Source organism: Notechis scutatus, chromosome Z (assembly GCF_049901735.1).
Source record: "Notechis scutatus isolate UNSWTSFEM ecotype Mainland chromosome Z, rNotScu1.2, whole genome shotgun sequence".
Classification (NCBI taxonomy): domain Eukaryota; kingdom Metazoa; phylum Chordata; class Lepidosauria; order Squamata; family Elapidae; genus Notechis; species Notechis scutatus.
The window spans coordinates 133899400-133923504 of record NC_142025.1 but is presented as its reverse complement, the minus strand read 5'-3'; the positions used below and the strand labels follow the sequence as shown (position 1 = coordinate 133923504).

At 43.6% G+C, this 24105-nt stretch overlaps 4 protein-coding genes across 4 annotated transcripts; 2 read left to right on the top strand and 2 right to left on the bottom strand.

Annotated features, from left to right (window-relative positions):
- The first annotated feature begins 2662 nt into the window (after positions 1-2662).
- LOC113429317 (histone H4) lies at positions 2663-5197 on the top strand. Its single transcript, XM_026691836.2, has one exon. It carries the CDS (start codon positions 2708-2710, stop codon positions 3017-3019), a length of 312 nt encoding a protein of 103 aa, XP_026547621.2. The 5' UTR covers positions 2663-2707; the 3' UTR covers positions 3020-5197.
- A 3492-nt stretch (positions 5198-8689) lies between these two features.
- Positions 8690-9100, top strand: LOC113429316 (histone H3). Its single transcript, XM_026691835.2, has one exon. The coding sequence runs from the start codon at positions 8690-8692 to the stop codon at positions 9098-9100; it is 411 nt and encodes a 136-aa protein (XP_026547620.1).
- A 110-nt stretch (positions 9101-9210) lies between these two features.
- Positions 9211-11262, bottom strand: LOC148129310 (histone H1.5-like). Its single transcript, XM_087946294.1, has one exon. The coding sequence runs from the start codon at positions 10433-10435 to the stop codon at positions 9800-9802; it is 636 nt and encodes a 211-aa protein (XP_087802420.1). The 5' UTR covers positions 10436-11262; the 3' UTR covers positions 9211-9799.
- Positions 11263-19877: 8615 nt separating this feature from the next.
- On the bottom strand, positions 19878-23695 carry CZH19orf85 (chromosome Z C19orf85 homolog). Its single transcript, XM_026682336.2, has 2 exons — positions 23502-23695; positions 19878-20313 (listed from the first exon to the last, which is right to left on the bottom strand). Exons 1-2 carry the CDS (start codon positions 23693-23695, stop codon positions 19878-19880), a joined length of 630 nt encoding a protein of 209 aa, XP_026538121.1.
- Between the last annotated feature and the right edge of the window lie 410 nt (positions 23696-24105).

Below are 24105 nucleotides of genomic sequence, written 5' to 3'. Positions count from 1 at the left end.
TGGCAGAAAGGTTTTATAAATGGGCAGTATTCACCTCAACTCAGGATTTGTTTAACCATGATTTAGCCAATAAGTTATGACATGAACTGTACAATAAGCTTTTAGTTAATTGAGCTACTTTTCATAACATCTATGTTGCATATCCTGTCTGTAGGCTAACAGTAGTAGTCAAATTCACACACACACACTTTAGCCTAATAACCCCAGAATCATGTGCAAGTCATTTTTGATTAAACAAGTTAATTAAACATGTTTGCTTTGTGCAGAAATTTTTAAATAACTTGGAAACTAAGCAGCATAAACTGTTCTCCACCGAATTCTGCTCTATGCCTTTAAAGAATTCCAGAATGCCAGTAAAAATTTTCAGAAATTACCACCCCAATGCAAAACATAAGTGAGAAGAGTTCATATGCATTATACCCTATACTCAGTCTCATACTCAGGAGCTCAGCAGGACCAGGTTTTCTTAGAATTTGAATTGGATAGCACCAGATAATCCCAGAATTGTAAGAAAAAAGGCTAGATTGGGAAATTGAAAAAATGTCTCAGAAGAAAGCAAACCACATTCATCCTGCCAAAAAAATATTTTTATATCCTCCCTTTTTTACTTTATAAGTACAGGTAGTCCTCAACTTGCAACCATTCATTTAATGACCATTTGAAGTTACAATGGCACTCACTAAAAAAAGTGACAGTTTTTCACATTTACGGCTGTTGCAGGATCCCCATGGTCACATGATCAAAAATTGGATGCTTGGCAACTGGTTCGTATTTAAGGCAGTTGCAGTGTCCCAGGGCCATGTGACCACCTTTCCCAACCTTCTGACAAGCAAAGTCAATGGGGAAGCTAGAATCACTTAACCGTGTTAATAAATTAACAACGGCAATGTTTCACTTAACCACTGTGGCAAGAAAGGTCTTAAAATGGCGGACAACTGTTGCTTAGCAACAGAAAGTTTTGGCTCAATTGTCATAAATCAAGGACTATCTGTAATTCAAGGTGGTGAATATGCATAATACTCCTTCCTCCTCCTACTTTCCCAACAACAAGTCTGTGAGGTGAATTGAGTTGAGAGAGAGTGAACGGCCCAAAGTCACCCAGCTGGTTTACATGTCTAAGGTGGGACTAGAAGTCACAGTCTCCTTGTTTATAGAATAGAATAGAATAGAATAGAATAGAATAGAATAGAATAGAATAGAATAGAATAGAATAATGGAATGAAGAATAGAATGGAATGGAATGGAATGGAATAGAATAATGGAATGAAGAATGGAATAGAATAGAATAGAATAGAATAGAATAGAATAGAATAATGGAATGAAGAATAGAATGGAATGGAATAGAATAATGGAATGAAGAATGGAATAGAATAGAATGGAATAGAATAGAATAATATAGTATAGAATAGAATAGAATAGAATAGAATAGAATAGAATAGAATAGAATAGAATAATGGAATGAAGAATAGAATAGAATGGAATGGAATAGAAGAATGGAATGAAGAATGGAATAGAATAGAATGGAATAGAATTCTTTAGGCTAGTATCTTAAACATTACTCCAAACTTTATCCATGATTTAAGTACATCTTCCCTTTTCTATTAAACAAAATGTACTTCTATATTAGCATAAGGTGTCAAACAAATTTCTCAAAGCAGTAAGACTGAGTTTCTTAAGGAATAGGTGAAGGATTATGAGCCCAAGGAACAGCTGATTAGTACAGAAATAGAGAACCCGATGCTCTTTAAATTAAAACGCTCCCAGTCTCTTGCTTTAGAAAAGGGTCTGATGGGTGTGATCCAGTCAGTCATAATATCAGTCACAACACTGTAATTGAACTTTGCCATTTTTTTTAATGTGTATTGATTTCTTTTCCACATCCAGCAAAGAGTCCTTTTATTGTGGTTGGAACTCATGGAGGATGAAATCAAAAATATCTGAAGGAAAGCAAATAGCCCACCTCTAGGTTAATTCTGAAAGTTTTTAAAAAGAAAAAAAAATCCATTCAATATTCTAAAAATAGATGTTACATTTGTGGGTGAAAGCTGCAAAAGAGGATTACCAGTAAATACTATGTTTCTTATTCTCTTTCAATCATGTCTGCACAGAAAATGAGCTGAATCAAAGGAGGAAACCTCTACTAAATTGCACAAAAGGCAACTTAGTTGCAAGAATGAAGTAATTAATGCAAGGCAACATTTGCCTTTGTTTTTTGTCCCCACTTTTGCCTTTACATTATGTGAATTGTCTCACAAAAGAGCTGGAAAATAAACCTTTCTAAAGCAATCAGCAAAAATATTTCAGTAAACGTTTTAAAACGTTATTCCCAGGGTATCGGGAGAAAAAAAAATTCCCTTTATTCGGTTTTAATTTTTATAATAATATATGTTCAATAGGTAAATTATGAGAGGTTGAGACGATGTTTAAAGCTAAATTAGCCGCCCCACACAATTTTTTTAATGGGCTCCGAAATCATAGAAACCTTTGGGTACTATTTACTGTATTCTGATTGGACAGTTTAATTTCGTATTGGTAGTTCATTGGACAGAGGAACAATAAGGTTCGTTTAAAAAAAAAAACACAACCAACAACCCTTCGCCCGCTGTTTTCATTCTGGTCGGTCTCTATGCAATATAAGCTGAGGGATTCGTACGCCAACTGCATTTCTTTTGCTGCAAGCGAGGTTGGTTGGTACGTGAAGAGAAGCATGTCTGGACGTGGAAAAGGCGGCAAAGGGCTCGGAAAAGGGGGCGCTAAGAGGCACCGGAAAGTGCTCCGCGACAACATCCAAGGCATTACCAAGCCTGCTATTCGTCGTTTGGCTCGCCGTGGGGGAGTAAAGCGTATTTCTGGCTTGATTTACGAAGAAACTAGGGGCGTACTGAAGGTTTTCCTGGAAAACGTTATTCGCGATGCTGTGACCTACACCGAGCATGCAAAGCGAAAGACTGTGACTGCGATGGACGTTGTTTATGCCTTGAAACGCCAGGGTCGTACTCTGTATGGCTTCGGGGGCTAAAAGTTGAATTAACCGAATAAAAAACCCAAAGGTCCTTTTCAGGGCCGCCAAATATTTCAGAAAAATTTGCTGAGTTGCTTGCTGATTTTTTTAAGCAGAATTTTGCTATAAACATTCGAATCTTAAACTATCGTGAATGCATGCATGCATGAGACTTTAAATCCAGTTTGCTAGCAAATTTTGAGGAACAATTCCTGTAGGGTTTTTTTAATCCAAGATTTTCTGAAATAGGTTGCTATTATTTTCCTTTAAATGGGGTTGTGAGAAACTACATCTCAGGTGACCCAGCTGCTTGAGGCAGAGTTCATAACTTCTGGCTTTGTATCCTTGGAGTTTCAACCCCTGTTTCAAATTAGGCTTTCCTTAATATTGTCCACATGAAAATATAGTATTGCAACATTTTAATTCTAAGAATAATTAGAGTTGTGTAAAACAAGACATAAGCACTATGTCAAATAAATGCAATGCTATTTTGAAAAAGGATATTTCTAACAAACAACAGTCCTATATTCAACACTCTGCTAAATTCAATGAGAATTAGTCTGGAATAAAGATTGCAGCCCTAATGCAATGGCTCTAATTGGAAGATGTTTTAAAAAATCAATACCATACTGTCTCTTAAAGCTGCACAGTAAAAATGCAAAGGATTTTTTTTTTGCTTTTTGTTAATTTATGTGAATTGAAAAGTTTATAGTTTTCCTTCACTAGATGACTGATGAAAAATGGGGGAGGGAGGGGAGGGAAAGTAGTCATGATCTTTAAAAATGTGTGTTGGTGGACTAAGATCACAAATAGATGCCACTTCTGCTCCAGAACAAAGTCAGGAATCATTCTCTTCCTTTGAGAATTACAGTATAGGCCTGAATTTTTGTTATGGCTTTTTACTATCCCATTTTGGTGAGTTTAAAGCTTGTTTCAGCTTCTCTTAATTGTGTAGGACTCATGCTTCACTCCAGGACTAGATTCACCTCTTATAAAAGTATTCCAGATAGGAGTATGCCCCCCTACCCCCACACTTCTTGGGTATAAAGTATTCTATTTTTATCTGGTTGCTTTGTACTGTTTTTTGTAGCAAGGATTTAATAGTTAATTCTTTTAGTGCATTGTTTAAACTCTCACAGCAATAATCTCTTGCTTTCTAAAGAGCTATTCTGGTAATAATATTTAATTTATATAAATTACAATTGCCACAGGGGCCCACCAAGGTTGTGTGCTTTCTCCATTTCTCTTCTCCCTATATATGCCAATGACTGCATCTCAAATGATCCATCTGTTAAAATACTGAAGTTTGCAGATGATACAATAGTGATTGGTCTCATTTGAGACAATGATGAATCCCCATACAGACAGGAGGTTGTACAAGTCGCTTCGTGGTATAACCGGAATAATCTGGAACTGAACACGATCAAAACCGTAGAAATGGTGGTAGACTTTAGAAGAAACCCTCCCATATAACATCAAAAACATCATCAAAAAGCACAACAAAGAATGTTCCTCCTGTGCCAACTCAAACTGCCCAAGGAGCTGCTGATCCAGTTCTACAGAGGATCATCTGCACCTCTGGTTTGGTTCTGCAACCCAACAGGACAGACACAGACTTCAGAGGATAATTAGGACTGCAGAAAAAACAATTACTATCAACCTGCCTTCCATCGAGGGCCTGTATACACAAGTCAAAAAGGGGGCTGTGAAAATATTTACAGATCCCTCACATCCTGGATATAAACTGTTTCAACTCCTTCCCTCAAAATGATGCTATAGAGCACTGTACACCAGAACAACTAGACACAAGAACAGTTTTTCTCCGAATGCCATCACTCTGCTAAATAAATAATTCCCTCAACACTGTCCAACTATTTACAAAGTCTGCACTACTATTACTATTAATTCTCCCATCCTTCCTTTCACCCATCCCCTCCCACTTGTATGACTGTAACTTTGTTGCTTGTATCCTAACAATTTATATTGACTGTTTCCTAGTATGATTTGACTGCTTATTTATTTAATTTATATTGCTGCCTATTCGCCCATGGCGACTTGAGACGGCTTACACAATGTAAAACCATATTTAAAACAAAAAATAAAAACAATAAAAACTAACAAAAAGAATCAAATAAATTAGTAAAATACAATAGAACAAAATCTGGGAAAACAAAAAAAACAAAATAAAAAATAAAAAGCCAACTCCCACCCACTCCTGATGACAGCAGATCACACTAGCCACCTGATGGGCTCCATCCCTCTCTGGGCTCCCCAGGCCCACTGGCAAAACCAGGTCTTCAGTGCCTTCCGGAAGAGTGATAGAGTGGGGGCCATTCCAATCTCTGGGGGAATTATGCTCCAGAGAGATGGGTATCTCCCTCAGGGGTGGGACCCACAACATTCCCTGCCTCCTTGCTCTAATGGGTCGGGTGGATGTGACCGGCAAGAGACGTTCCCTCAGATAACCTGGTCCCAAGCCATGAAGGGCTTTAAAGGTGACAACCAGCACCTTGAATTGCACCCAGAAGCAAATCAGGAACCAATGCAGCTCCTGCAGGAGTGGTGACACATGTGCACACCGGGGTCTGCGGGCCGCTGCATTTTGCACTAACTGGAGCTTCCGGATGCTCTTCAAGGGCAGCCCCATGTAGAACGCGTTGCAATAATCAAGATGGGAAGTGACCAGGGCATAGTGACTGTGAGTAGGGACCGCTGATCCAGGAAAGGGCGTAACTGGTGCACAACCTGCAGTTGCACAAAGGCCCTCCTGGCCACGACTGCCACCTGATCTTTGAACAGGAGTTGTGAATCCAGGAAAACCCCTAGGTTACGCCCTATGTACCTTATTGTACCCTATGACTTTATTCTATATTCTATATACCCTATGACTATATAACACTATGACTAATATTAAGTGTTGTACCTTATGATTCTTGATGAATGTATCTTTTCTTTTATGTACACTGAGAGTATTTGCACCAAGACAAATTCCTTGTGTGTCCAATCACACTTGGCCAATAAAGAATTCTATTTCTGTTGTTCTGTTCTATTCTGTTCTGTTCTATTCTATTCTATTCTATTCTATTCTATTCTATTCTATTCTATTCTATTCTATTCTATTCTATTCTATTCTATTCTATTCTATTCTATTCTATTCTTTCCTTTCCTTTCCTTTCCTTTCCTTTCCTTTCCTTTCCTTTCCTTTCCTTTCCTTTCCTTTCCTTTCCTTTCCTTTCCTTTCCTTTTCCATTCCATTCCTTCCTCCACATAGCAGAAAAGGCAAATGTCTGGATTTTTTTTCCCAATCTCAATCACAATATCTACCAGAATTGGAAGTGAAATTGAAATCCAACATATCTGGAAGGAACTAGACTAGGGAAATTGTGCATGTTATATTGTACATGAAATATTTGTAATTTGTAAAATTTTAAACATTCCTATTTCCAGTTTGGGCCAAAATTAGCCATCTTTTGCTGACATTTGCTGAGCACTGAATGAGGAAAGGAATATGACTAAATAGTTTCACATAATTTCACAAGGAGAGTTCTCTGCTCCTCTACTCATTGCAGAATACCTTATGCCACCAGACTTGAAATTCTAGACCTAAAAAACCTAGAACTATGCTGCCTTCAGTCCAATCTAAGTATAGTATATAAAATCATACATTGCAATGTCCTACCTGTCAATGAATACTTCAGCTTCAACCATAACAATAAAAGAGCAAACAATAGATACAAACTCAAGGTTAATTGCACCAAACTAGATTGCAGGAAATATGACTTCAGCAACAGAGTGATCAATGTCTGGAATACTCTACCTCAGTGGCCCCCAACCTTTTTTGTGCCACGGCCTGGTACTGGCATCACATAATCATCCGCAGCCCGGTACCAGCATCACAAAATCATCCGCGGCCAGGTACCGGCATCAGCACGCATGGCGAGCCGAGCGACCGGCCGGCCAGCCGTCCCCCACTTCTCCCCACCACCTTCAACTCCTCCTTTGTACCTGTGTCGATGGGCTTCGCGACGGCTTCAGGACAGTCGCTCGGCTCACCTTGCCATGTGTGCTGAAAGAATCCTCACGCCTTAGTTTTGTTCGAAGCCGCCCCCCCCCCCTCGATGAAACTAAGGCGCGAGGATTCTTTCAGCACCCAAACGCCGCTTTCTACCCGGAAAAGCTCACCGGAAGCACTTTTTCATCAAAACAAGATGGCGGCGCCCAGCAAACCGGCAGCCCGGTAGAAATTGTTCCACGGACCGGTACCGGTCCGGGCACCGGTGGTTGGGGACCCCTGCTCTACCTGACTCTGTGGTTTCTTCCCCAAACCCCCAAAACTTTCACCTTAGACTGTCTACTATTGACCTCACCCCTTTCCTAAGAGGTCTGTAGGGGGCGTGCCTAAGCGCACCAACGTGCCTACTGTCCCTGTCCTATTGTTTCTTTTTATTTTTCTTATATGTAACCATGTATTCATAACTATGTTTTTACTTATACCTATTATCTTGTAAGCAATTGACAAACTAAATAAAATAAAAAAATAAATGATAGACTCAATAATTCCTTTGTAAAACTGTATCAGCAGCTCCTTGGGCAGTTTGAGCTTTCTGAGTTGATGCAGAAAGAACATTCTTTATTGTGCTTTTTTGATGATGTTTTTTGATGTTAAGTGTCCATTTTCGGTCATGTGATATGATAGAACCTAGAAATTTGAAGATCTCTACTGTTGATACTATGTTGTCTAGTATTGTAAGAGGTGGTAGTATGGGAGGGTTTCTTCTAAAGTCTACCACCATTTCTATGGTTTTGATTGTGTTCAGTTCCAGATTGTTCCGGTTACACCACGAGGCGACTTGTACAACCTCCTGTCTGTATGCGGATTCGTCGTTGTCTCGAAATGGCACTCGATTGCAGTCTTAGCAGAAAGAAATCTGAATAAACCTTTGTATAATATACTCAAGTAGTATGCTTAAGATTTCATAATAGAAAGCAGAGAATATAGAACATTGGTAATAGAGTTGGAAGGAACATTGGATCTCTTTTAGTCCAACCACCTGCTTGAGCAGGAAACCTTTCCAGACAAATGGCTGTCCAATGTCTTCTTCTTAAAAACTTCCAGTGTTGAAGCAACCACCATTTCTGAAAGCAAGCTATTCATCTGATTCATTGTTCTCACTGCAGGAAATTCTTCCTTAGTTCTAGGCTTTGATAATTTCCCATCTTTTTTGGATACAGTATTCCATATATGGTCTTACCAAAACATTACTAATACGCAGTTTCTTCCATTACTGCTAATAAATTAGTGGATAGAATAAATTCCAATGGCTCCAGTTTTATTTTTTTGTAAAATCCTGGACAGATTGCAAGACTTATTATTTCCAATATATTCGTGGATGGAGAAATCTCTTAGTATTGCATTCGATAAACGCGGGCTATGGGGAGACAGGATACCTCGAGTCAATTAAAATAACAGAATAGCGATTGGCTGCGGTAGGAGGAAAAGAGACCAATCAGAGTTCTGCTGTTATTGTCCAATCATGACAAAACCCGGGAAATTCAAACAGAATTAATGACTACATTGCCACTCTCAGCCAATAGGAAGATGGGACGCTGCCTATAAAAGACCCACTAGCTCGCCAGCCAAATTCATTCACCCGAACTTTTAGAGAGCGAAGTTGCCTCGTTTGGAAGATGGCCAGAACCAAGCAGACTGCTCGGAAGTCCACCGGTGGTAAAGCACCAAGGAAGCAGCTTGCTACTAAAGCAGCTCGCAAAAGCGCACCCGCCACCGGAGGAGTGAAAAAACCTCACCGCTACCGTCCTGGAACTGTAGCTCTCCGAGAGATCCGGCGCTACCAAAAGTCCACCGAGCTGTTGATTCGCAAGCTCCCTTTTCAGCGCTTGGTGCGTGAAATTGCCCAGGACTTCAAGACCGACCTGCGTTTCCAAAGCTCGGCTGTGATGGCCCTTCAGGAGGCCAGCGAGGCTTACTTGGTGGGGCTGTTTGAAGATACTAATCTCTGCGCCATCCACGCCAAGCGAGTCACCATCATGCCCAAAGATATCCAGTTGGCTCGCCGCATTCGCGGTGAGAGAGCTTAAGGAATCCTTCACCTCACTCGGAGACTTCGTTATACCCCAAAGGCTCTTTTAAGAGCCACCTACGCATTCACTTAAAAGAGCCTGGTCTTTCATACTGTGTTCTATCTTACGAGTTTTCTTATTCCTGGCATCTATATAGGCATTGTCCCTGCAGCTTCCTTGGTGGTTTTATTAGTCGTGGCGGCTCGGGAGCACCGAAGCGCTTTCGGTTACAGAGAATTAGTCCGTGACGTCACCCATTACTTTAACCCTAAACAGTTTCGGGGGCTGCTTATCTACTCACGGCTGCCCGCTTTAAGCGGTTGGGTCAGCCGCAGCGTGGCGGGAGATCACACCGACCAGCTGGTCGAATATGGACGAGTCTGCCCAGCTTCCTAACCTCATGAGCCACCCACCGCGCTCCCACGTTCTTTCCTAACGGGCTGAAGGTTAGGCGAAATCATCAGACTCGTATCCCATTCTAACATCCTCTTAAATTCACCACCTCTCGTTCACTCAAATAGTCTGGGCTGGGGGACTATGAGGATTGGGGAAAGACTGAAAAGGAGGAAATATAGGTGCTCGGGAGCTGCTTGACTGAAGAGGGTTTGGAGTATGATATTTTTTTCAGTGTCTCAAATGAAGCCAGCTCTTTTCAAAGGAAAAAGTGGGTGGCTCTTAAAAGAGCCTTTTGGGATCGGAAGTGTCAGAGGAGCCGCTTTACTTCTTCTTGGCCGCCGCCTTCTTGGGCTTGGCCACCTTCGCCTTGGGAGTCTTGGGCTTGGCGGCCTTCGCCTTCGCCCTGACCGCCTTGGCTTTGGCGGGACTTTTGGCCGGCTTCTTGGGCTTGGCGGGCTTGGCCTTCTTGGGGCTCTTGGCCGGCTTCTTGGCTCCCGCGGCCGACTTCTTGACCGCCTTCTTGGGGCTCTTCTTGGGGGCGGGCTTCTTGGGCTTCTTGGCGGCGGGCTTCTTGCTCTTGAGGGCCGGCTTCTTCTTGACCACCTTGTCCTTGGCTTCCTGCTGCTGCTTCTTGTTGAGCTTGAAGGAGCCCGAGGCGCCCGTGCCCTTGGTCTGCACCAGCGTGCCTTTGCCCACCAGGCTCTTCAGACCCAGCTTGATGCGGCTGTTGTTCTTCTCCACGTCGTAGCCGGCCGCAGCCAGGGCCTTCTTGAGCGCCGCCAGGGACACGCCGTTGCGCTCCTTGGAGGCGGCTACCGCCTTGGTCAGCAACTCGGTGACGCTGGGCCCGGAGGCCTTGCGCGGCTTGGCGGCGGCCGCGGGCTTCTTGGCTTTCTTGGCCGGCGCCTTGGTGGCCGGCGCAGCGGCCGCGGAGGCTTCGGGCGCCGTCTCGGACATGCTCTCCTCCTTCGGACCTCTCGGCTTCCTTTCGGGGCGGCGGCACCTATCTGGCACAGGGTCCTTCGGAGCCGGAAAGTAAAGTCTGAAGGAAAGCAAACGAGCTGCCTGCTATTTATAGGGGCAGAGCTGCGCCCTGATTGGTGCGTTCGCGGGCGCTGCTCTTCGCCCGCCAGACGCGGCGGCGGCCGCTGCCACTTTGTGTTTCTTGCGGGGCCCAAAAGCGCCCCCAAATTGGCGGCTGGGTCGCGGGGCCGGCCGGTCCCGGTGGAAACGGGGCAGGGGGGCCGGGCCTTTCGGCCGGTGGCGGCGGGCGGCAGGAGGGAAGCGGCGGGCGGGAGCAATCCGGGCAGAAGCGGAGCGCCGTTCGGCCTCGCGCCTCTTCCATTGGGAAATGTTGGGCCCTTTGGTGTCAATTCAAAGCTTGCCTTTGGGCAGCGAGGCCGGGGAAGAGGGCCAGGCCGCTCCGGGGGGACTTAGGGGCGGCGTGGCGAGGGAAGGCGCTGCCCCTGGACGGGCGTTTGGCCGCAAAAGCCGCTCGGATGAACCCAAGTAACACATCCATTCGTCCCCTCTGGCGTCGGAGGAACGGCGCTTTGCCGGTCAAACTCTTCCAAGTCAGGACTTTTACTGGGGTTATTTCACGAAAAACGCCTTGTGGCTCGCCTCCTTTGGCAGCGTGGATCCCCCTTCATGTCCGGCTCCCCAGGCCGGCCGCAGAAGTTTCGTTGCCCGTCAGACGCCATCAGCATCGCGAGGGTGGCATTTCTAACAAAGAGTGGCTCGTGGCAGCTCCCAAAGGTGGAAGGTTTCTCCTTTCCTACAGGTCTCAGTCTCCCTGCTGTGGTTTAATTAAAAAACCCTAAATTTAAAACCAAAATTTGGTGGAATAAATAATGACAGGAAGAATATATTGTGGATGGACCCCGGACAAATGTATATTGATCCCTATAAAATGCCAATGGCATTAAATGATTAAAATTAGTACAGTGCTTAATAAGCACCCCATCTATGTATCTTATTCATTTACTTTTCAGAAATGTAGTATAGTAGCAATTGTCAGATCTCTAATGCTAGAAAATAATAATAGAGTAGTAGAAATGCAGTTGCACTTGGAGTGATGATACTTTTCTGTAAATTTCTTCCAACTTACACAGGACTTTTATTCTTTCAAGAAGTTATATCTAGAAATCAAGCATACATGTTTGATTTCTAACCACTGACAGTATTTTTAAATGATTTCTTTGTTTCTTGTCAACAATAAGTCAATTCAATTTGGTTTATCTCTGACAAATAGGAAGCGTTTCACTGATGTGTATTTTAATCCTATCTTTTAAAATTCATTGTACAATGGTTCTGATTTCATTTTATATTTCTACTGGGAAATGAAACTTCATGACTGCCTTTCAGTTGAGTAGGTTTAATAACAATGGAGGTTGGGAATAAAAGGAAATTAACTAAGTCTGTCAGAATCTTTGGAATGAATATCCATCACTTTTCATAATTACCTTCAGAACATAAGCAGTGGCCTGCTGGATCTGACCCCTGACCCATCGAGTCCCGCAATGACCAATCAAAAACAGGCAGTCCTTGAGTTACAACAGTTCATCTAGTGACCATTCAAAATTACATTACTGAAAAAAATGACCATTTATCACACCTGCGACATGTCCCTTGGTCATGCGATCAGAATTCAGACACTTGGCAACTGAGTCATATTTATGACAGCTGCAGTGTCCAGGGTCGTATGATCTCCTTTTGTGACCTCCTGACTAGCAGAGTCAATGCCAGTTAGCTCAGTTGGTTACAGCGTGGTGCTAATAACGCCAAGGTTCGGTCCCTGTCTGGCTACTCTTTTTTTAAGGGGCGTGCATAAGTGCACCATCGTGCTTACCGTCCCTGGCCTATTGTCCCCATTTATTCGTACCTATTTCCTATATTCTTACTCATGTTTATACATATCTATTATCTTGTAAGCGATTGACAAATCAATTAAATAAAATAAATGTGGAGAACAGTTTCACTTAGCAGCTGTGACAAGAAAGGTAAAATGTGGCAAAATTCACTGTCTCGCTTAGCAACAAAAATTTTGGGCTTAGTTATGAACCTGTACACAAGGAAGCTCACCAGTCTCTGAGCAGATGACTTTCAGAGGCAACCCATTTTGGCCCACAAGACTAATATAGCCATTGACTCCCAGATCAGATATGCTAATATCAATTCTTGGATAACATGAAGAAGATCCAGTCCAATATACAAATAAAACTATAGAAACAGAAGAGGAATTTAAATAATCTGTAGGCAGCAGAATTAAAGAAGCAACCCATAGTTTTAAATACCAAATCAGTTATAATATCCTTTCCAATGCAGGTAGTCCTCAATTTACAACAATTAGTTTAATGACCATTCGAAGTTACACCACCACTGAAAAAAGGGACTTATGACCATTTTTCACACAAGGGAAGGGTGGGCTGCTGGGGGTTCACGGGTTCGAAAGAGCCCCAAGCTAAGATTCTGTGCAGTTTGGGGAAACCCCCCCCCCACAAATCCCACTCCTGGCTGGCTCTGCCCTCCCCTCCCCTCCCATGAGTCCCCACAGTGCCCGTTTTGGATGCAGGTAAGTGCAGAGGTTTGGGGAGGGTGAAAAGTGGACCCCCGGGGAGTTCGGGGAAGCCAGAAATGGCCCAGTTTCTGGCTTTCAGAGAGCCTCCAGAGCCCAGGGAAGCCATTTTCGCCCTCCCAGTGGCTGGAGGAAAACCTCCAGAGCCAGAGGAGGGGAACCCCACCCCCTCCAGTTGTGGTGCAGGAGGCCCACCATGGTCGCGCTCACCCAGCAACTGGGAAGAGAACCCTTTGCTAAAAAATTTTGAAGCCCACCCCTGCACAAGTGTTGTAGCAGCCCTGTGGTCATGCGATCAAAATTCAGATGCTTTGGCAACTGACTCATCTTTATGACGGTTGCAATGTCCTCGGGTCATGTGATCCCCTTTAGTGACCTTCTTTCAAGCAAAGTCAACAAGGAAGCCACATTGACTTAACAGCCATGTTACTAAATGATACATGACAGATAAACAGATAATCAGAGTTGGAAGGGACCTTATGGGTCATCTAGTCCAGTGATCCCCAACCTTTTTATGCGCGCCGGTACCGGCATCAGCTGGCGCCACCATCTTTTTGATGAAAAAGTGCTTCCGGTGACCTCACCGGAAGCACTTTTTCATCAAAAGATGGCGGTGTTAGCGCTTCGGTGAGCTTTTCCAGGTAGAAATGGCTTTCTACCCGGAAAAGCTCACCGAGCAGCTGGCGCCGCTCATCTTTTTGATGAAACGTGCTTCCGGTGAGCTTTCTACCGGAAAAGCTCACCGGAAGCACTTTTTCATCAAAAAAAGATGGCGGCGCCCAGCAAGCCAGCGGCCCGGTAGGACTTGTTCCGCGGACCGGTGGTTGGGGACCCCTGATCTAGTCCAACCCCCCCACACCCAAGCAGGAGACCCTACACCATTTCTGACAAATGGCAGTCCAATCTCTTCTTGAAGGTCTCAAGTGATGGCGCTTCCACAACTTCCGAGGGCAACTTCTGTTCCATGGGTTGAGTGTTCTCGCTGTCAGAAAGTTTCTCCTTATTTCCAGGTTAAATCTCTCCTTGTTCAGTTTCCATCCATTATTCCTTGTCTGGCCTTTGTGTGCTTTAAAAAAAAGCTTGCTCTTTTAGAAAATGAACAACTAATCCTTCAGTTAACAACTGTGGCAAGCAAGGTCATAAAATGAGGTAAAACTAACTTAACAAATGTCTCATTTAGAAATTTTGGGTTCATTACCGGTTTCTCTCTCTGACATCCCCAGATATACCTTTCCTTTGTAACTGCCCACCCTTTCTGAGAACAACTTAGAATGAAGGATCAAAAGAACTTTAATATCATTCCCGAAATGCATGCAACATCCTCAGAGGTGGGATCCGACCGATGTAACTACCGGTTCCGTGGCTATGTGTCGTGTGCGCATGCATGCTTCACACGCATGTTCACCTGATGCGTGTAATTAACAAACTGCTGAGCTCCCCGGAAAGCTGAGCAGCGCTGCGTGTGGGGTGCGCAGCCCTTTTTTCCTACTTTTTCAACCGCAGCTGTGCCACCCAAAGCAGCTGAGGTTGAAAAAGCAGGAAATAAAGGACAGCCAAGAGCCCAGGGAAGGTGGGTGGGCCAAAACAGCAGCAGACACAGAACCGGTTTGATGTCCACTGCTCTTCAGAGCTACTGGTTCTATAGAGCCAGGCACAACCAGTAGCATCCCACCCCTGAACATCCTATGGAATGATTTCATGTTTTAACTTTCAAACATATTTGTATGGTTGGATAGGAAGAGAAGCCGTTGAAGATGTCAGGAGGGGCTGATTTATCTTCTCCTTGCCCAGTGTGGAATCCAGATGCAGAAGAGAGATTTGTTCGTTGGCTTTTTGGGAGCTTCCTTCCTTGTGCAAAATATGTATGTAGCCTGCAAGCTTGACTTGAACTCCCATCAGCATTAGCCAGTATGGTCAAAGACTATGAATTGTGGGAATTGTAGTTCAATCCATTTAGATGGCCCTAAGATGCTTATCGGACAAATTATATTAGTAGAGTAGATTATAGTTGAGTAAAAAGTTCAATTTATTATTAGAGCTGAGAGCCTGAGGGGTGACAATACTGAGAACAAGGAATCGGGTCATTTTAGGTTCTAGAACTGTACTCTGGAACATTCACCCATGGTACATGGATGCTCTTGAATGAAAGCCAGAAACATTTTCTGGCAGCAGATAAAAGCCCACCTAGCAAAGGGTCTCCTATCTGTTTTACTTACGTATGTAAAAATGAAAAATCAGCATAGTTTTATTTTTTCTCTCTCCCTAGTTTCTTAACTTTACAAAACGTGTTTCCTTTTCTTTGCTTCTTATTTTATATAAGGAATATAAATTTTCAGGAAGTCAAGAAAAGCAGAGTACAAGTTAAGGTCAGCCCCCAAAGTTTAATAGGGAATCCGCAGAAGCATAGTTAGATAGGGGGCCATCCAGATATATTATGCTTAACAAAGTAATGCTAACGTGAGCACATCAGAGGTGATATTCAGCAGGTTCTGACCAGTTCTGGAGAACCGGTAGTGGAAATTTTGAGTAGTTCAGAGAACCAGCAAATACCACCTCTGACTGGCCCTGCCCCCATCTATTCTCTACCTCCCCAGTCCCAGCTGATCGGTTGGGTCTTTGGTTGCCCTGCACAGGAGAACGGAGCTGGAAAGCAGGTTAGTGAGGTGGGGAGGAAAGGGGATTTTGCAGTAACCTTCCCCCAGGAGTGGGGTGGGAATGGAGATTTTACAGTATCCTTCTCCTGCCATGCCCATCAAACCACATCCACAGAACCTGTAGTAAAAAAAATTTGAATCCCACCACAGGTATACAAGCACTCATTTGGTGACCATTCAAAGTTAAAATGGATCCCCCAAAGATACTTACTACCTAGTTCCGGTGTTCCAATAGCCACCTCCCCCAGTCACGTGACCACATTTTGGTAGCTTGGCAACCAACCCACATTTATGGCCTTTGGCATGGTCCTGCTATGTATGACTGTGGCAGTCATTTTACAATTGTAGCATTCGCTTAATGACTGTAGGATTTGCTTTACAGCCATGGCATTTGCTTAATAAGAACTATTTTTTAAAAAGTCATAAAATTGGGTAAGTCATTTAAGTTTCAGCCCCTGGTTCAGCAACCATCCCAGGGCTGTCATCTGAGCAGAGAAGGACTTTATTTCTTCATTGTTGGTCACTCCATGCCAGGTTTCATGCTTGCAAGAGAAAAAGTGTCACACTGAACTGCGCTGTCTGCATTTCTTGACGATGAATGCCAGAATGTGACAGTAAGTTCACTTTATGAACTTCACCACTTACAACTATAAAGAGCACGCTCTATTACAGTCATAAGTTGAGGACTACCTGCATTAGTTTCTGAATGTGTCCTATACTTCGTATTATATTGTTATATTGTTACCTATCTTGCACATTGAATAGAGAAATAAATATAAATCAAGAAGAAAGCATTCATGCTATAGAATAAAATAGAATTCTTTATTGGCCAAGTGTGATTGGATACACAAGGAATTTGTCTTCAGTGCATTACGTTCTCAGTGTACATAAAAATACATTCATCAAGAATCATAAGATACAACACTTAGTGACAGTCATAGGATACTAAATAAGCAATCAAATCATACTAGGAAACAAATAAGACAATATAAATCATAAAGATACAAGCAACACGGGTATAGTCATAAGTAAAAGGAGATAGGTAATAAGAAGGATGAAAAGAATAATAGTAATACAGTCTTAGTAAATAGTTTGACAATGTTGTGGGTACAGTTAGTAAATAGTTTGACAATTGTTTAGCAGACTGATGGCATTTGGGGAAAAACTGTCCTTGTGTCTCGTTCTGGTGTGCAGTACCCTATAATGTCATTTTGAAGGTAGAAGTTGAAACAATTCACGTCCAGGATGTGAGGGATCTGTAGATATTTTCACAGCCCTCTTTTTGACTTGTGCAATATACAGGTCTTCAATGGAAGGCAGGTTGATAGGAATTGTTTTTTTTTTCCTGCAGTCTTAAGTATCTGTTGAAGTCTGTGTCTATCTTGTTTGGCAGAGCCAAACCAGACGGTTATAGAGGTGCAGATGACAGACTCAATAACTCCCTTGTAGAACTGTATCAGCAACTATGTATGCTATATATGCTATGCTATGTAACCAAAGTACAGGTAATCCTCAATTTACAACAGTTTGCTTAGTGACTGTTAAAAGTTACAATAGCACTGAAAAAAGCGACTTTTTCACAATTACAACCTTTCCAGCAACCTCATGATCACGTGATCAAAATTCAGATGCTTGATAACAGGTTCATATTTATGACCGTTGCAGTGTCCTAGAGTCATGGGGTCCCCTTTTAAGTCCTTCTGAGAAGCAAAATCAATGGGGAAGCCAAAATCACTTAACAACTGGGTTACTAAGTTATCAATAGCAGTGATCCACTTAACAACTGAATCAAGAAAGGTTGTAAAATGGGGCAAAAATCACTTAACAAACCTCACTTAACAACAGAAATCTTGGGCTCAATTGTGGTCATAAATTGAGGACTACCTGAACTGAAAAAAAATTGCACATCGGCCTCAACTTAGCAGAGTTAATTTTCCACCCATTACCATGACTCAGAGTAAGGAGGGGAAAAAAAGGAGAAAAATATAAAGAAATAAGGGGAATGATGTAGATTTGCTGAGAGTTTTGTGGATTAGGAGGAAATGAGAAATGAGAGTAGGGGAGACCCATTACAGTTACAATGCCTGTTGTACAATGCCTACTTTTAGGTGGTGTTTCCAATATTCTGCCACACTTGAGAATGGCTAAGAAGGAAAAAAAAATAGCTACACTATACAGGGAATACTCAACTTACACCCATTTATTTAGTGACCATTCAAAGTTACAATGGCACTGAAAAAAGGAACTTATGACCATTTTTCACACTTAATGGCTATCAGGGCATTTCCAAGCTCAGATGATCAAACTTTAGATGTTTGGAAACTGGCATGTAGTTATGACAGTTGCAGCTTTCTGAGGTCATGTGATCACCTCCTTCAACCTTCTGACAAGCAAAGTCAATGGAGAAACAAGGTTCCCTTATCAACCATATTACTGCCTGAAGAACTGCAATGATTCCCTTAATAACAGCGACAAGAGAGGTTGCAAAACGGGGCAAAACTCACTTAACAGCTTATGTAAGCAATTCTTGCTTGGCAACAGAAATTTTTGGCTCAGTTGTAGTCATAAGTGGAGGACTATCTGTATAAGCAAGGACACCAGTTGACTTTAATGCTCACATCATTTATAACCTCATTTAATTTCTTCCATAACTTAATAGATGTCGTTCACCTCCATAAAGAATTAAAACCTTGCAAACGACTAAGGGTTTTACCTCTGATTTGATTCCGCGTAACCCTTGCTTTAAAAGAGTTTAAAATGTGGTAGCGTGGTGGCGATGGTGGGATGTCACATAATATTGATCAGACCACTAGGTGGCAGAAAGAAACAAATATTTAATCATGACATCAACCATCTGATACAGAATCTCTCTCTCTCCCCCCCCCCCTTCCCCCGAGGAATTTCACATAGGTCATTTGCCCTATCTTATGGTTCTTGGGAAAAATTAGGGAACAAAATAGTACATACATTATATTCAGCACTTTCCAGGTGGAATTTAAATGTACATGCGTGTGTTCCTCTGTGTGTGTTTGTGTTTGTGTGTATCTCCAAGGGATGGCTGCTTGCAACAAGTCCCTGCAGATTTTTGACAATGCCTTGCCTTTGTCTTCTTCTTTTTAGGGCCAAGAGAGAGGACGTGGCTGAGGGTTGATTACTTAAGGTGAGACTCTCAGTTTCCTAATCTCTTAAACTTCTACAGTGAACTGGCTTTCACTGAGACACAGGTACCACAAATAAACTATTTTTCCTACGACAGAGCAGGGTGACATGGAAAACTATGTATCGTGAACAGCACAATTTTTCTGGAGAGGAGTGGATTTATTTGGGCCACTGGTGGACAATATTTTGGATATCCAGTATTACAGTGTGGTGGAATAATGATGCAAGGTGAGTAGCCTCTGGGCTGTATGATTCCCTCCCCCGCAAATGAGATGGGAGGTAGTTGGCAGGAGGGTGTCTGCTTATTTTATTACACTATTATAAGCTGACTTTAGAGATTGTGTAACAGTTTCTTCAGTTTGTAGTGCGTAGCCTTCTTCAATCTGATGCTCTCCTAAATTTCATCCAATGTAGCCATTGGCTATGAAGTGCCAGAAGCCGGCATCTCAACATAACTTAAGGGCACAGGAAAAATGTCACACCTTCAAGGTAGGCCAGGCTAAGGAACCAATGTCATGCAGGTAAATAGTACTTTTATTATAGAGCAATTTTGCAGAATTTTGGAAGTCAGAATGGGTTTCTTTTATGAGAACTCTTATCTGAGATGCTTTCACAGATTACAGTTTGGAGCCAGACTCAGATTCCTTTTATCTGGACTATTTTTTTTAGTGTGGTTTTTCTTTCTCTTCCTCAAGGCTTTTCTTTCTACCCACTACAGAAGATTAGCACAGCAGAGATTTAATACCAAAGCATGTCCCAAAATTCTCCAGCAGAGAGGTTGCTGTTTCTCTTGTCACCAAAGTGAGGGTACATTTGAAATTGCCCCTTCCTTCCTTCCTTCCTTCCTTCCTTCCTTCCTTCCTTCCTTCCTTCCTTCCTTCCTTCCTTCCTTCCTTCCTTCCTTCCTTCTCTCCCATTTTTCTTCTTTATCTCCTCCTCCTCCTCCTCTGCAAACAGTGGTATGTGTGGGAACCATCCTATGCCCACAACTCAGAAGGGCATGTGGATGTCATAGGCAGAAGGTGACGTTGCCTTTGGAGTGGCAGCAGAGATGAGACATTGGAGAGTAGGCTGGAGTGGGCTCCAGAAGGTTTCCACAGGCTGTCAAAAGTACACAGGACTGTGAATTGGGGTGTGTATCATATCCCAGATGGTTTGAACCAAATGCATCCAGGGCAAGCAAGTTCTCCTTGGCAATGGGTTCAAAAAATTCATCAGGCTCTGACATGAGAGACTCAAGGGAGAGGCACCAACTAGGGATCGGGTCTGGAGCTGCAAAAGTTTCTGCTATGCCTGAAAAAGAGGCAGGAGGAGTCTGGACTGGCTGGGATGAGGGGGGCTTCGGAGGGGTCTTTTGCTGGGATACCTTAGGCACTGCCAGAGCTTCTTGCGAAAGGATGGAGGAGGCCAAGCTGTGAGTAGCAGCTTCAATGTCAAGAAAGCTTCTGGAGATGGACGGAAAGGAAAGAGAAAAGCGGTGAGGTATCCTATAGGAGTGAAAACCATTCACGAAATGTTAAAAATTATCTGCAGTAGAGTAGTGTGGGAAGACACACACCCTCTCCCAGAAGAATGAAATATTTAGAGGAATACTAAAAAAAGACAGATTATTATATTTCCTAAAGGGAGGAATGGATAAATATTTTTAGAGGCAGAAAGCAATCCCCACTTTCCTTAATAGCCCACAGCAGATGTCAGCACTTAAGGGATAAAGAAGTTATTGAGAGACTACAAGTATCTAGATAGCTCTATTCATAAGCAAATACTCTCACCCAAGAGCCAAAACAAGACAAAAGCCATTAAACTACAATAGGAATTACCCAACACCCTTTCAGAACATAAGCCATTGCATCATCTCAGAGCAGTCCAAACTTCAACAAACTTAGCTCAAACAAACACTTAGGATTTGTACATTGCCTATAGAATCAGCTATATAACCTACATAACCCCTACATGGCCTCATGGGAGTCTGACAACAGCCAATAGAATACATGTTCTTACACAGGAACAGGAAGCTCAAGTGCTAAACCCAAGAAAAGGTATAACACACACCCCTCAAATCCATGTGGTCAGTTGCACCAGAACTACAAATCCATGTGGTTCTGCTTCATCAATAAACCATCTTTCCAATCAACCTCCATGTTTCCAGTGGCTTTCTCCTAGCTTGGAACTGAACCAGAGGGATATTTCTTCCCACAGTAGATAACTTGAATAGCAGGCACATAATGACACAAAATATTCTAATGCTGGAAATATTGAAAGGTGCTTTTGAGAAATGAGGCAATTAATACTAACAACATCAGCAGCGATATCTGAGTATTGCATGGGGGCGGGGGCGGGAGAATGGCAGGAACCTGTAGAACAGTTAACAAAGTGTTACACTTCAACACAATTACAGGGATTAACTTAAACAAACTTCTGAATTTTGCTGTTAGGTCTCCGCTTATCCTTCACAGATCATAATACTGCTGTATTTCACCATGACAAAAAAAGTTGGTAAAATCAGGTGTACCTCACTTAATAACTGGCTTGTGGAGCAACAGGAATTAAATTGTGGCCATGAGTTACATGTATATGTGAAGTACATCATCACTAAGTACTTATAAAAGTAAGAGTGATCAAGTGCAGACCATATCATGTTCTCAAGCTCCATTTTATTGCTGGCCGCAATGCAAAATATTATGCCATTCAAATTCACCCACCCCCCCCACACACGCTTTCATTGCTGCATTTCATGGCCCCTTTTTCATAACATAAGAACAAATACAGGGCCATTCATCCTCCATTTTCTTTGTGTCAAAATAAGACTTTACCTTTTGTGCTTTAAAAAAAAAAAAAAATCCCTGCAAAGCCAAAAAGATATCCTTGTGGGCCTCCCCTCCAAAACACAATTAAAAACATAAAGCCTGCTATAAAGAGGATTACTACTGCCTTCCCCAACCTGAAGCCTTCCAGAGACGCTGAGGCTAAATGGATGGCTAGAACTTTTAGAGGCCTGTGTTGGTTGGGAATTCTTGGAGCTAAGGGCTCAATCAATCTGAAAGCCTTGCTTGGGAGATGCTGTAATGTTACACCCCCTAAATCGTATAGGGGACATCATTCTTCCACCAGCAACCTGGGACAAACACAGACCTAGAAGGTCCCTATTCATTTTTAGGATGGTGGTGTTGAAGAAATATCCTTCTGGGTTAAGTTCCAAGCGGGGGGAAAGACACTGGAAACATGGAGGCTGTTTGGAAAGCTGGTTTAATGGTGGACAGGACCATATGGCTTGGAACTCCAAAGTGAAAAGAACAATCCCATGCTTCAAGATGTTGCGTGAAGGAAAAGAAGGGCCAAGATGCTGAGAGACTCTTAGTTTGATACCCTCTGTTGGGCCCCACTTTAGCGTTTCCTGTTCCTGTGTAAGAAATGCATCCCATTGGCTGTCAAACTCCCAGGGGCGGGGGTCTTAGCTAGACTACACCTGAGTGCTGGCTGATGCAATCTTCCCAGGCCAGGTGGTGAGGTGGGTAGAGGCCTTTGTTATGTAGAATACTCTGGCCTTAATGGCCTGCCCATTAACAAAGGTGGGGGTGAGCTTCTGCTTCTGAGGTGAGTTTCTGCTTTTGAGTTTCTACTTCTCTTTTTAGGGGAAATATTCTGCTTTTTTAAATATATCCTAAAGTATTTCATTTTCCTAGGAGAGGGGTGGGTGCTAACTTCCTACAGTGGGCTTAGAACAGGTCTGGTTACCCCAGAGGTACCGTGTTTCTCCAACAATACGGCCTCCACCAATAGGAAGCCCCACCATGTTTTATTGGCATAAAATCAAATTAAGCCCCCCCCCCCAAATTAAGCCCCATATTAAACATGCGAAATGGGGGGGGAGAGCGGGGGGGGGGCTTGTCGTTAGTAAGTATTTTTGTTGCATGCCCGGATATGGTGCTGCCTTCGTTGGTGGGGCACTTCATATTGGGAGACCTTCCACCGTTGCTTCTCCCTTCTCCCTTGCTGCCCCTTCTCCCTTGCTGCCGCGGCGTTTGGCGCAGCCACGTGCGGCCAGTCAGGGCTCCTCCCTGCAACCGGAGCCCTGAGGAGACACTTGGCTTCAGGCGCTCCCGTCTTCCCTTTGCTTTCGAAGGTAAAGCGAATTATTTTACAAAGCCTCCCCTGCCCGAGAGGGCAGCCCAACCCCACGTGGGAGGCTAATTTCCGGGGCCTCTTCCGTTCCTCCCGACCTCCCTACGCTGCGCGCCTCTGACGCGCCGCTCCCTTCAGCCCAGCGAGCTCTTCCACCTCAAAGAAAGGCCAGGCGGGCGGCTGCAGAGCAGCAGCAGCGGGTCTGAGCCGCTCACAGCGGAAACAGCCACCACCCGTAGCCCGACGCGGGGAGAACGAGCGAGGTTAGCGCCCGCCAGCCTGGGCGAGATTTGGGAACGAGGGGCAGGAGGAGGCACGCACACACCCGCGGCTCACTTTCCCAGCTTTGCCCAGCCCTTACGGCTCTGGCGCGGCCCTGGCAGGATGAGCGGAGGGTCCGGCGGGGAGGCGCTCGCTGTCCTAGCCGTTTTTTCGGGGGTCAAAAAAAAATAAGGCCCGGCCTTATTATGTGAGAAACACGGTAGGGAGACTGAAACCATTCCAACAGTACCTGCTTATCTGGTTTTGCAGGAAGCGCCGGAGATTCACTTTCCGCTTAGTAGGTCGGCTCTTGCAGGGCTTCTGCAGAGCACGCATCACATGGGACGTTGCTGCTGACACAAAGGTGCACAGATCACTCCCGCCTTCAACAGGAGCCAGGGGCTGTGGTGGAGATGCCAAAATTGGGTAGTTGCGGTGAAGCATTCTCTGTCTCCGTATGAGTGAGATTCAATTCCGGCTGCAGTGCAGGGAAGTAATGGCCAATTATACACCAAGATGACTGACCTGTCATTTCCCTGATCAGCCCTGGATCCCTTTTAAAAAATGGGTGTCATGTCAGTAATTGTTCTAATTTCCTGCACTAAGCCTGATTTGAATAACAGGTGACAATTTTCTGTTAGATGGTGAGCAATTTCACACTTGAGCTAAGAACTCTTTTAAGAGTTCACTCTCAGGAGCTAGTGATCTGTTACAGGGTTTCTCTTAAGAGTTTTGAGACTCTGGGGAAAAAGAATGGAGAACCAAAGACAATTCCAAGAAAAAGCAGAGCTGACAACCACAGGGAAGAAGGAAGAGCCGATGAGTAGACTGGCTCTTTGAACCTTTCTGGATAA

Coding starts and splice junctions, on each gene's coding strand:
- LOC148129310 (XM_087946294.1), bottom strand. CDS start 10,435: ATGTCCGAGACGGCGCCCGAAGCCTCCGCGGCCGCTGCGCCGGCCACC.
- LOC113429316 (XM_026691835.2), top strand. CDS start 8,690: ATGGCCAGAACCAAGCAGACTGCTCGGAAGTCCACCGGTGGTAAAGCA.
- CZH19orf85 (XM_026682336.2), bottom strand. CDS start 23,695: ATGCTTCACCGCAACTACCCAATTTTGGCATCTCCACCACAGCCCCTG. Junction 20,314..23,501: donor CTGCAAAACCAGATAAGCAG/GTACTGTTGGAA, acceptor GTCCATCTCCAG/AAGCTTTCTTGACATTGAAG.
- LOC113429317 (XM_026691836.2), top strand. CDS start 2,708: ATGTCTGGACGTGGAAAAGGCGGCAAAGGGCTCGGAAAAGGGGGCGCT.